Source organism: Leiobunum rupestre, chromosome 11, assembly GCF_980474605.1.
Source record: "Leiobunum rupestre chromosome 11, qqLeiRupe1.1.hap1, whole genome shotgun sequence".
NCBI classification, from domain to species: domain Eukaryota; kingdom Metazoa; phylum Arthropoda; class Arachnida; order Opiliones; family Sclerosomatidae; genus Leiobunum; species Leiobunum rupestre.
Genome location: NC_143394.1, coordinates 3,443,179 through 3,456,514, shown reverse-complemented (window position 1 = coordinate 3,456,514; position 13,336 = coordinate 3,443,179). Strand labels below are relative to the sequence as shown.

Genomic DNA, 13,336 nt, shown 5'->3' with positions numbered 1-13,336 from the left:
GGAATTTAGGGGGCCCCTGAAGCCCTATGACCCTCCTGCATTGCCGGGTATGCGGGGGCCTTGTTTACGTCAATGATAGCAGGAAACTATATAGGTATAAACTTGGAAAGTCGAAGGTTCCATTGGGAAGGTGATACGAAAGCGCATCGAGAAAAAGGTGGGGCTTAACTACGTCAAGTGTAAGACGTAACACGACATTTATAATTCGTGGCTCGAGGTTTGACGAGAAAAGAATGCGTCGTCATGGTAACAAATAGGCGATCTTCCCGCGCAAAATAGGCTTATAAAACAATGGATTTAAAAACCTCAATTTGTTATCGTACTAAATATTTTAAAGTAATTATAATGTGTAGTGATACCTAATTTCAGGTATTTGTATGGTTATAAAAGAGATAATCAGGAAAGCTAATAATATAATAACCATGACTAGGCTTAAAGGGGCTCCAAAGTTCGGTGGCAAAAAAAAGAAAATTGAGCATGCTTTTCAACCCCCCAACCAGAGGCGGGCAGAGTTAACCGTAAATTTCGCACTTTACTGACTTTACACACATTTTGCCACCGAACTCGTGAGTTTTCCCGCTTTAAGACACGCCCATTTCTACGAGCTTCATCACGGCCGTAAAAATCTTCCTTAGACATTCCAAGTGTATACCTATATAGTTTTCTGATGGTACCCATAGAAATATAAATGAGACTAGAACCACTGCTCTATCTGGTAATCTCAAGGAAAACGGGCAAGCTAGAAGGCTGCCATGAGAGTGGAATCGCTACTAATCCACCCAGGAAAAGCGTAAACGTAAAAGCGTGTATATAGAAAGAACGCTCGGACGTATGCTCATTAACGCTACGTCTGGATGAGTACATATTTACAGTACAGATACTTTCGGGTTAGGGCATAACTATTCCATTAAAAGGAATGTAACTTCTAGTACTTTAGGTAATCCCTAAAATAAGAGGCTTTTCTGTAAAGAACGCGTTGGAGATTATTACCTTGAGCCTTGAGGTGAGACCGATATGTTCAGCAGTATCACGAAGAAGCAAATGTGTGGTCATTCTAGAAATATGAATACTTGTTTTTTCCTCATTTTTCAGATTACCGGACTCCCGGAGTAATTTTTACGTACACCGTTATACCCATTCAAACTGGTTGATTCGTCTCTAGCCGATAAAAACATTAAGTGGCTCTTTAAAATGACTTGTTATTCTACGACTTCTTCGCCCTGACTCAGCGAGCCAATACTATTCTGAAGTTTCAATAATAAATTATAACTATATAATTAAGCGTATATAACCTCTAGTATTTCTGTCCGTCACCCCGGCTACTTCTATGGCTTTGGGGACGTTTACAAACTAGGTATCGCATTAAGGGGGGGGCGGTTTTGTACAATCCTTATTAACTGTTTCAGGGGGTGGGGTCGCTTAAATGTTACGTCACATATTGTAGAGTCTGAGTTATACCCGGAATCTTACATATTTCTCTCATTTATAATAGTATGATTAGTTTTCTAGAGAAAAAAACAATATAAATAAATTAGCTTAATTTTGAATAATTGTTACGTAATTGAGAGGGCCGGCTATTTCCAATTGCTCTTCGTTACGAGTGTGGTAAATTTTGCGTCGTGTAGTTTGTGAACAGCGGCAACAGCCCCTTTTGACATTTCCGGCGCTGCTTAGTGGTCTGTTGACACGGTAAACCCTAAAATTACTTTGAGGTTATATTCCCTCTAATCTCTGTATTGTTTATTTTAAAATTAAATTAAATATATTCGCGAAAATCTCTGAAAGAAAAAATATTTTACTTTTTTTTCGAGTCAGGTAAATTTTTTTTTGTTTTTTTTTGCGGGTTGGGGAAAATTTATTTTGTTTTTGCGGGTCAGGTCGGTTTGGATAAAATGTATTTTGTTTTTTTCGGCTCGAGTCGGGCCGGGTAAAATTTTTTATGATTTTTTCGGATCAGGCAAAATATATTTTACTTCTTTTCAGACCGGGCCGGGTCGGACCTAAAATTTAGTTGGCCCGACTCATCTCTATCCACATTTCACTTTTAAGATAAATATTTTACACTTATATGAAATAATATATATATTCATCTAAGTTTATTAACGACAAATAAAGAAAAACTAAGATTACTTAGACTTTTTATTTGGATAAATATTTTTCTCCCACGGATGGCGCTACAAAAGGTACGTAGCCCCTCCAGATATTTTGTGGGCTTTATCTCATTACAGTGGAGTACCTAAGGAAAGGGAACACCAGTTTTCGTGTCGATCAGACTCGGTTCTTTATGATCTCTAAATTAATTAATTAACAATTTAATTTTTGAAAATTGCTAACAATCTAAGCGAACTTAAACTAATTAAGAGCCAAAAGGCAAAACTACTGTCAGTGATATTCCTTTGTCAATTCTAGTAAAAATTTTGTATTTCAATTCAAATAAATATTTGAGAAACTATAATTAAATGTTCGTTGATTAATTATAAATATTTAAAAAATACATTTCCTAAAAGTTAGCTTGTAAAATTTAAATTTCCCGCTATCTCCTATAAATTAGGCTGCATCTGAAGGGGCAACACAGTGTCGGGCGCGCCATCTATTTGCCACTTTTTCTTTAGCCAAACTCTTCTACGGCAGAATTGCTAAATGATCAAACCATCTCTCTACAGCTCTGTCTTTACTGAAACCTGATAGCGAATATGCCCTCCACGAAATAATGCTTACCATTTTAAAGTGTTCTAAACAGTTGTAATATTTTACTTAGTTTATGTTATTTTTTAAATGTCGAGGGTCTTTAATAAAAAAAAACTATTTTAGCCCCGAGTTAAATGATCAAGGAAGAAAACCTTGACATTTTTTGCTCTTTTTTAAAAAAACCAATTTCGTTTTTATCTGGAAACATATCATTGTAGACCGATCCGCATATTGTAATATACAATTTACACTGTGCGGAAAATTTGTACCATAAACTTATTTTTATAATATTACTTAGGATCTCTCCAATACGGACAATTAACTAAAGATAAATTCTAAAGATAAATACGATCACGGTTCGTATTTGTAATCTTTTTGTGTTAAATTCGATTCTAAAAAAGTACCTTTTTTAAAATGACAATTTTCAAGGCCGGATTTATCTTTCTATCTTCATTAAATGAATTTATCATCATTCGAGAATCGAACTTGGCTCAAAGTCATAAAACTTATTCGACTTCCACCCTAAGTTCAAAGTCATATTAATTAAAGACGCGAATTGACTTCTAATGGGGGAGATTAAGCTCGGCGCGCTTAAACGTCTGTGAATTAGAAACCTTAATCGGTGTCATACTTTTATTTTCAATTTCAATTGGCTTTCACGTGACCTTAATAAGGTCATGATGATAAGTAACCAGATTACGGCAAAAACGTCAATGGTTGAAATTAACTTTAATCGCTCTACGCGTGTTCCGTTCGCGTTTCATTGTACGGGCTTAATCTCTCTATTATTAGTCTCGTTCAGATTTTTGTGGGGTCTAAATGTTTAAAACTAAAATACACGGGTGTTGTCGTGTTATGTTTTGTCAAATATCGAAGAAACGAGGTCGACTCATCTATGAGGTATGTGGCATCCAGTATTAGATACTTTAGTTCAACTTTATAAAGACCAACAATTTGAAAGAAAAATATGCTGTTTTAAATTGTTGGTCTATTTCTTCTTTTACATATTATTCTCGTCAGTTTCGTTATAGCTAAACTTAAGTTAAACTTAACATTTACTTACGTTTAGTTTAACTTAGTTTACTTTGACTAAAGTTAGTCTATTTTAATCTGCTTTAACTACAGTTTAGTGTTACTTAATTTGCTTTAAATTAAGTTGAAATAACATAATTTGTTTTAACTAAAGTCTCTCTGAAGCCTGATGGAAGTAGAAATCCTGGGCACCAGTCAAAATTTAATTTAGGTTAAAGGGAATATAACCTTTAGTAAAACCTTCGAGAGTCAGTGGTTAAAAATTCCATCACCATATTTTGTAAAAACTAAATTCCCCTACGTCAATAGCGTCGTCTGCTCTCCCACTTTCCCAATCTAAAAATTGACAATAGAATGAAGTATGTGATGACGTAGGGGAAGTGAGTCTACACAAGATAGGGTGAAGGGAAATTTCACCGATTGACTTTCGGAATCGACCTATTCTCTATGATAAATTTAAGTTAAACATGAACCTAATCGTAGATGTTTAATTTGGCCATGGCTAGAATACTAATTAATTTGAAATACATGTATATATATAACGACGGATACTTCATGGCTAGTTAAAGGGGCTCCAAAGTTCGGTGGCAAAATGTGTGTAAAGTTAGTAAAGTGCGAAATTTACGAGTGAGGGGTTGGGGGGAATGAAAAGCATGCTCAAATTTCTTTTTTTTTGCCACCGAACTTTGGAGCCCCTTTAAACTCTAACTGCATACGTAAATAATTCTTTTAAATTTATTTTAACTAGCCATAAAATATCTGTCGTTATATATATATTTCCAATTAATTAAACATGAACCTATTTTAAAATTATTTTATAGAACGCGATAGTGGTATTCTCAAGAGCCAAAGGATTTAAATACATAAAAATAAATCACGAAAATTTTCGGATGTTGTAGCGGCGGTGCCAACAATAGTCTAATATTTTGTGGAGTTCAAACATTTTATATTTGAATAGACAGTTTCAGCAACTCAGGAAAATTCTTAAACGCGAACTTCTGGACGTCTGGCGACTTGAAATACGGAGTTGAGTGGCTTGCGTTACTCGCTGCCCCTGGCTGTTTCGTCTCCTGTCCGGGCGTTATGATGAGAATAGCGGTGATATAGGATGATTGATATCCCAGGCGCACTGTTATATAAATTTTGATCCAATGATTTTTTCATAGTTGAATGAACACAATTTTATTGTGGTTTTTGGCGAATATCTCGGAAACAGCTAGAGATAGGTATTTTCGCATTTAGACCATTGACGTGTAAAAACAGATTTCATATCTGTTGATATATAAATTTACTGTTACCCTAAAAATGGCATTCTTATATAGAACGCCACTCGTGCCCCACTAAAAATGGGGCTTTTAAATATAAATAAAGTACATTTATTTTTAGGATTGCATTATATTCCGGTTTATTATCATAGCCAACGTAAATGTCGTTTGACCTAAGCTATATATTCAGCCCTAATACGTGCCAGTCGGGTAAGTAGAACGAGAGTATACTGGGCGTAATCAATAGCGTTTACCAACTTCCGGTCGGAACTCCTAAAAATGTAGTAATATCAGTTACCATGGTAACCAACTATAGGGATCACCTCGGGGATCACTCTAAGGATTGATTATTCTCGTGCCGCAAGTGAGTAATTATCGCCTCGTTACAAACCGACAATCGGAAAGCTCACTGTTTTAGAATCTGTGGTATGAGGTCCTTATTATCTTTGCTGAAATGTTTAATATTTATTCATTTTATTTTAAAGAATTTTTTCTGATTCTTTCCTTGAAATAGATACGAGAATATGATGAATTTACGCTTGGTATTTGGTGTAATCCTGTTGTCCACATTAACCGTCTCGAGGTTGGTCGAGGAACCGTCAGTCATTGTCGAAACTAAACTCGGTTCTTATCGAGGATTCCTCCGCGAATCACCTACAAACAAATTGCTCAAAGTATTTTACGGAATACCATTTGCCGAACCTCCCATCGGTCGCAACCGGTTCAAGCCACCTTTACAAATAAAGCCACATAACGCAACCCTTGATTGTACAGAGCTAAGTGCGCCTTGTATGCAAAAGCTAATCCCGTTGATTCAATCGCACCCAGTGTTCAAGCACTACTTTGGATTCGGTGATAAACAACCCAGCGAGGATTGTCTCTACTTAAACTTGTACATCCCAATGGTATCAGTTCTAACTCCATGAAACCAATGCTTAGGAGCAGAGAGCTACAATTGACGGACACAAGTTAACATTCCTGTAGAAAAAATTCCCATTCAAACTCCCTTTCTTTAACCGAACACGAGAAACCACCCGAGATTTCCGCGGGAGATGCTAAAAACCGTTCCCATGCAGCTCTCTACTCCCAAAATTCTTTATATCTGCCACAATATTTACGAATCGGAATTTGCTAAAACCGGTTACTCTACGACAAAACACTTGTATTTGGAAAATGTTTTTGAACTAGTGCATTTCCTATTACAAATAGTAAATCATAGGGAGTGGTTCATTTTTAATAATTTGGTGGGCTGCGCAAAATTACTCCCGCTCACGCAACAAGGGCAGAGGTAATGAAATAGTACCTACTGCAAAGTACTAAGTTGTATTGAGAACATACACTCTCAACATTTATATACCCCCGTACCGTAAGTAAATGAAATAGTACCTATTAAAATAAAGCACCCAGACAGGGCCGTGTTACCAGATTTTCGGGCTCTGAGCAAGATCTTCAAACCGGGCCCCTATACTTATTTTTTTTTCTTTTCTGAGTATAGGTATAAATAATAGTAGTAATACGTCCATTTTAATACATATTTTAATCAACGATTTTAATCTGTTACTACTATATAAAAATAATTAAATATTTAAAATTTTTTATTTTTTTCATTATCACTTTAATTTCAACAAATCGGTCAATTATAGGTCATAATTTACGGAATGGTTGAACAATTCCTTTTCTGATTTGTGACTGACATCTGTTGGGAAATTAGGGGGATTTTCAAATCTTTCCTATACAGCGGCTCTTTAACGAAATACCTGAGAGAGTAATGGTATTTAAGATAACACAGGACCCATGAGTACATAAAAAAATAGGTATTGGACATTTGTTTAGATTAAAGCATTTTCGATACTCTGTTTAAATATACTCTGTCTAAGTGCCTATTGAAGCGTAGTTTATATGGGAATACAGAACTGAAAATAAACTTAACATTCGAAACCGGGCCATTCGAAAGATAAGGGTTCTCTGCAATTGTCTATTGGGCCTAGATCAAAATACGGACCTGCACAGAGAGTATTTACTCCAAACGGACATTCTAGAATCGGAAACATTATTGAAGAAACAGACTCATTTCGTAGTCAGTTTCTCGCAAAATTGCGAATTAGTATTGATCAAACACAAGTACTAAGTCGTCGGGTACCCTGTTTTATCACAAAATACTTTTAGCAGGATATAAAGAACAGGTAATGCGAAAAAGTCAAACATCTCATTATGGTATTTCTTATTTTATACAGAATAGCGGTTCTAATTTGCCGGTGATGGTGTGGATCCACGGAGGCGCGTACGTGATGGGTACTGCGAATTCCCCGATTTACGACGGCTCGACTTTAGCCACCGAAGAAAACATAATAGTAGTGACTCTTAATTACCGACTCTCTTCACTGGGGTTTCTGTATTTGGGTATGGATGGAGCGCCGGGTAACGCGGGACTCATGGATCAAGCTATGGCGCTACGATGGGTTCGAGATCACATCAGTTCCTTCGGTGGCGACTCCAAGCGAGTTACTATCTTCGGAGAGAGCGCCGGAGCTTCCAGCGTCGGTGAGTTAGGTTACATCAAATGTAAATATAGTACAGTATTAGAAAGTGTCGAAATTGAACGTTGTTCCCTATTTTCCAATGGTTTACACTTATCTAATCTAATTCTCAATCCTTAAAAGTTAAGCCAAAATTTTACCATAGAGCAACGGCGTGTATCTGTATGAGGCGCCGTAGCCCAGCAGGCGGTGATGGGCGTTGATTTTTACCCTTTAATGCACGGCTGGGGGTTTGTCGGTGGTGGTACATCTATCATTATCCCCTCGACTGTGTGAGATGTGGGAGTTGGTCGTTCTAATGTTTCACCTTTTGGAGGGGTGGTGCGCGACTCTCAGCGAAGGGGTTCTCCTTCGGCTGTGGACGTCATCGCCGGGTATTATGTAGGGCTGTGCGGGTAGTGCTTTTTCGGGTTCGGGTCGGCTACGGGTAAATCAGAAATATTTCTTTAGGGTATCGGGTCGGGTAGCCAATTTTTATCGGGTATTCGGGTATTTAAGCCTAAGCAAAATAACTATTCGGATACTAAAAATAACGGGTAATTATCGGGGAGTTACATTATTTAAGGGAATTAAATAATTAAACTTTTATTTATCCAAAATTCAAAAACAATCCTTTTATTTTAGTATTTTAGTACAGTTTCATTAAAGACATATGTTGAAATATGGAAAGAAAGGTGCGGGATTCGCGTTATGCGCATACTTTTGGTTTCAGTTTCAGTTTCAGTTTGCTTATACCTCACAGTAATTGGCGCAAAAATTTGAATACCCGAATATTTGGCGGGAAATTTGAATACCCGAATATTTGGCGGGAAAATTTTAATACCCGAATATTTGGCGGTAAAAAATTTAATACCCGATCACTTTCGGGTATTTAAAAATTTAAATTTCGGGTATCGGGGCGGATACCCGACCCGATACCCGACCGAGTATCGGGTCGGGTATCAATACCCGCACAGCCCTAGTATTATGCTGAGACAACCGGTGATATATGAGGATTGATTTCCCAGGTGCAACGATAAATCAAGTTTGACCCAATCCACCTCCCGATCAAAGAGTAAGCTCCTTTCCCTAAAAGTCAAATCATTCCGGTATCTCACACCAATTCTCCCTGAGTGTAAATAAATAAATTTTTGTTATTACAATCGTTTCTGGATATTTGTAACTCGTGGTAATGCTAATGGAAAATGACTAATAGAAATGTATAATTATCCGTTCACAGGCCACCATATTTTGCTGGAATCGAGCCGACCATTTTTCCAACGCGCCATACTCGAAAGCGGCGTGGCTCACATGTCGAGCTTAATCGATTCGAGGAAAAGTTTGTTGGAGTCTGCCAGCCTGTTAGCCGGTAATCTAGGATGCCCATACAATGTGCTCGATTTGGGACCAACCCTGAAGTGTTTTCTATCCAAAGACGGGTGGGATATACTGGATAACGAGCCAGTCGAAGGTTACGCGAACAACATGTTCTTCAAACCCGTCGTGGACGGCGAGTACATCAAAGAACACCCGGAATTGAAGGTCAAAAACGGGTTGCACTACATCAACATGGACATCCTGTTAGGCTTTACTCAAGACGAAGCTTCTCTGTTTCTACTGCTTTTATACCCTTACGTATTCACGTTTACGGAAAAAGTGAAACCGGATTATCAAGACTTAAGAGAAATATTTCAAGGAATGTGCGGTATAAGCAACGACAGCGTTATTTTGGATTTAGCTTGGAATTTGTACAACGACGTTAATGAAAAAGACCCGCACACGCGGTTCCTAAAGCTGGCGATTCGAGCCGGAACCGATGCCGCTTTTTACTGCCCATCGCTTCAGTTTGAGGAGGCCATGCTCAACGCCAGCAATACAGTGTTCAAGTATCGACTTAAACACAGGATCGAGGACCTGGACTTTCCGAAATGGATGGGAGTACCACACGGTGCTGACCTGAGTTTGGTCTTCGGGGAACCGTTGGATACGAACAAAAATTTCAAACTCACTTCGAAGTTGTTGAGTCGAAGGATAATCCGCTACTGGGCCAATTTTGCCAGAACTGGGTAAGATGGCGCGAGGCAATTATTTTTTACTAAACATTGTTGACCACCACGGGTCGCGCAACCAAGTTCCTCCGTATGAAAATGGTGTCTACCTAATTATTAAATTTAAAAAAAAAAAACAAAAAATTTGGCGAACAAAAGCGTTGGTGTGGAAATCTTTTCTACATTCACAGAGGCAACTCGCTTTGCGATCGAATTAATTTCTCACGCGGCTCTGGACAAAAGGAAATATAGAAGAGGAAGATAAACTGTAACATTACGGAGGCCTTAAGGCGGATGCACACATACGGTTCGCAAGCGATTTGCTAGCGAAATTTCGCGCGCGAAGGCTATGTGTGCATCCGCCTTTAGACCTATCTTGGTTTTTCCAAAAGAACTATAGTAGTATTGAAATTGACGAAGTTTTCTTTTTATCATTACCGGAAGTTATTAGCCCTAACATATCACAAGATGAAATTTCTATTCCTTTCGCTATTTTCTTTCCTCTAGATCCGTCTTGGCACGGACTAAAAATCTAAAGGCACTCACTTCCCTGGCTCAGACAAACTAAATGTCGCTGCACCAAATTTCTTTACACTTCGCGTAACGATAGCTAATTAGAATTCTTAAAACGCTTTTGGAATTGAACGCTTATGTACAGTAGCCAGCCTTCCGATTTAGGTCACGCCTATCACCATATGTAACATAATTGCTCATAAGTATGCCACTAGCTCTATTTCTTCACTAACGGTTTGTTTCACAGATATTGCGTCATCCGTACCCTACGTAATATTTGACGTCATATTTGATGTAATATTTGACGTCATCGAATCTCAAATGCTGATTATGCCGTCGCTCAATTAGCTCTACTTCTGATAAAATTGGCGAATAAGTAGATAAGTCCATAATGAAAAGGGATAATAAAGCTAAACCCTAAATAAATTTGAAGAAATTTAAAAACTTACTAATAGCTCGTACCGATAGGTCTTCGAGCAAACAAAAACCGCGAAACTCGGACCAAATAGATCTTCGAGTGAATAATTAAATTAAATTAAATAAAATAAAATAGCCAGAAAATCCTACGGTAGACCGGTTTCGTCCTATTTGGGACTCGTCAGTACCGTGCGGCCATTATTTTAGTAAACAAACCGGTTTGAACAAGGCTTAGGAGCTAAAATGAACTTCAATATAATGTCAAGCGCTGTTAATGCAATTAATGAAGTTTTCGGAGACTCACGTTCTAAAATAAATTTAAATTGTCAAATAAAAGAAGCAGGTTTATTGAAAAAAACAGTTGAAATTCAGGTTGAGCTTTTCTGGCGCATCTAAAATTAGGTTGGAGTCTGTGCAGATTCTTTTGAGCCTAAGCCTAACTCTTCTAGGCTTGGTATGGGTTTTAATAACGCTGGTGGAATAACCCACTTCGATGATTTGTTCCATTTTCGGGAAGTGATCTCTGAACCGAACCGTGTGGGTCATTTTCCCCAACCTTTTCTTTTTTAAACTACTCATTATTTAACTTCATCCGCAGATTCCGCACAAACTGAGTGAGTTTATGAATTTCATTGGGCTGACTAAAATTTCGACGCAAAAAATTCCTTCTCAATTTAGAGGTTTTCCATTGGCTTAAATAAATATGTTAGTAGCCAATAGTGGAACTCCCAAAATTACTAGGATGAATAAAAAGGTTAAAATCTAACGTAGTCCACTTTTTTACTGGTTCGTGGTGAAACAAACCGTTAGTGAAGATTTTTGAATGGAATTAAGGTACAGTGGCATACTTATGAGGAATTATGTTACATATGCTATCACGTATTCGCGTTATAAAAGCGGCCTCTTGATTTTTAGAAATGAGAAAGTGGTTTGTTATTGAATATAATTTTATGTGGTTTAAACTTCGTCTACATTGCACGAAAGCCTTTCTTCATCTACTGCAAATAACACGATGATATTCTATTCTAACGGGATGGGGCTTCTTTGTTGTATCGATTGTAACGTGCCACGGTTTTATTGGGTAACGTTTTGAAACTTGGTAATTTTTATTGCCAAGGCTTAGAGCCAAATGGTATTTCGTAAACTATTAAAGGGGCTCCAAAGTTCGATGGCAAAAAAAGAAAAGAAAATTGAGCATGTTTTTCCTTCCCCCCAACCCCTTGGCAGAGGCGGGCAGAGTCAACCGTAAATATCGCACTTTACACATTTTGCCACCGAACTTTGGATCCCCTTTAATATGAATCTTTTTGTTTGACTACCTTTGCACTGTGATATTGACGAGGGGAATCTCACTTAAATTATTAGTAGGACCCCCTCGTATGATTAAATCATGGTCAGATTAGCTTTGGCTGTACTAAGATTAAAAAGGATTAAATAATTATTAAATTTTTAATCATGATTATTAGGACATCGTGTAACCTAGGAGCAACAAACACAGTACCCCACACAAGGAGAACGCCACCCGTCAAAAGTCGTTCTTTTTCTTGTGTACATTTTTCATTGGTTAGACGCTTTAGCGCCTGTTGCCGTCGGAAGGGGAAAATTCGGAAATTGTCTTCCCCTTTTTTCGTAAAACGTTCAACGTAAAGGCTCGTCCAATGAAATTTGTACACAACACTGCGTTAGCATGTTTAAAGGCTAGCTGCGTTCTCCTTGTGTTTGTTCCTCCTAGCTGTATGAAAAGTGATCTGCCCCTCGGATATTGAGGACGCCTGGGGTCCCAGAAATTGGAAATTTAACTATTCCTCGCAGTGTTAGAAAATAAAATTATGTATCAATCGCTAAGAATAGCTATTTCAATTTAGGCACTCCGAGGTTCAGAAATTACGCATTTCTCTGATAAAAGGGATATAAACTAAATCAAACAATTTTCTTCTAGCACGAGCACCTGACTTGTTTTTAAGGTAAGTAAGATCAATTACTCTTAGCTTCCGTTAAACATGGTGGCCGATGTGTGAAATTCGTTGATCCACAATATAAATGGAAGTTCGTACTCTGTTTAATGATTAGTGGGAGTGTGCGTACTCAAATGTCCGTGACATCTTGTTCTCCATATCGCTCCAATTTGTAACATTTAAGTATTGTTTATTTCCCATTTAATAGCGATCCTAATGAGTCCCCCGCTGACGCTCCTGTGTTAGAAGAGGACGAGTTGCCGTTTTGGCAACCGCTGAACAGCGAGGAAGGGAACTACTTAAACTTGGACATCCGTTCGCTGTCCAACGGGTTCTACAACAAGCACAAATGCCGTTTTTGGAACGAAATCTTTCCGGAGATTTACAAACTTGAAGGACACAAACCCTTACCGGGAAAACCTATTCTTATCAGCTTTGACCAAAATAGATTCTACACATAAATTAGTATAGAAACATTATTAGCGTAAGTAACAAGTAATAACACGAAATTATATCTATATACACTTCAAATGTCTAAGGTCATCGTGCAGTAATGGGCGGGGCTTAAAATTTGACGAATGGAATAGCGCTAATAAAAGACACTCACTAGGAAAATAGATTCTTTGAAGTTCTGGAAGAATTTATAATGTTCTGGACGAAACTTGTCTAGATCCGCATACATTCACGTATTTAGATGGTTAAAAAAGGTAATTAGATATTTTATTTGAGACGAGGCTGTAAAATTATGGACACTGTATCTCTAACCGGACGGGAAAAGCTGTAGCTTCGACCATACAAAATCACCTGCCGCCGCCACCGTCTCTCTGTAAAGGGGGAGGTTCAAGAATTTTGAAAGTTTCGGGCTGTCAAGGCCATATAATTCGTCACGTGGTCGACAAAAC

General features: G+C 37.8%; 1 protein-coding gene across 1 annotated transcript; it reads left to right on the top strand.

Moving 5' to 3' along the window:
- Nucleotides 1–3,583: 3,583 nt before the first annotated feature.
- LOC149921129 (acetylcholinesterase-like) lies at nt 3,584–12,895 on the top strand. Its single transcript, XM_090162112.1, has 5 exons — nt 3,584–3,588; nt 5,500–5,890; nt 7,220–7,526; nt 8,742–9,567; nt 12,643–12,895. Exons 1-5 carry the CDS (start codon nt 3,584–3,586, stop codon nt 12,893–12,895), a joined length of 1,782 nt encoding a protein of 593 aa, XP_090018238.1.
- Nucleotides 12,896–13,336: the final 441 nt, after the last annotated feature.

Bases quoted from the DNA above. Each gene is read 5' to 3' on its own strand.
- LOC149921129 (XM_090162112.1), top strand. The intron at 5,891-7,219 runs GTATCAGTTCTA...TATTTTATACAG, and splicing joins TAAACTTGTACATCCCAATG to AATAGCGGTTCTAATTTGCC. The intron at 7,527-8,741 runs GTGAGTTAGGTT...ATCCGTTCACAG, and splicing joins CGCCGGAGCTTCCAGCGTCG to GCCACCATATTTTGCTGGAA.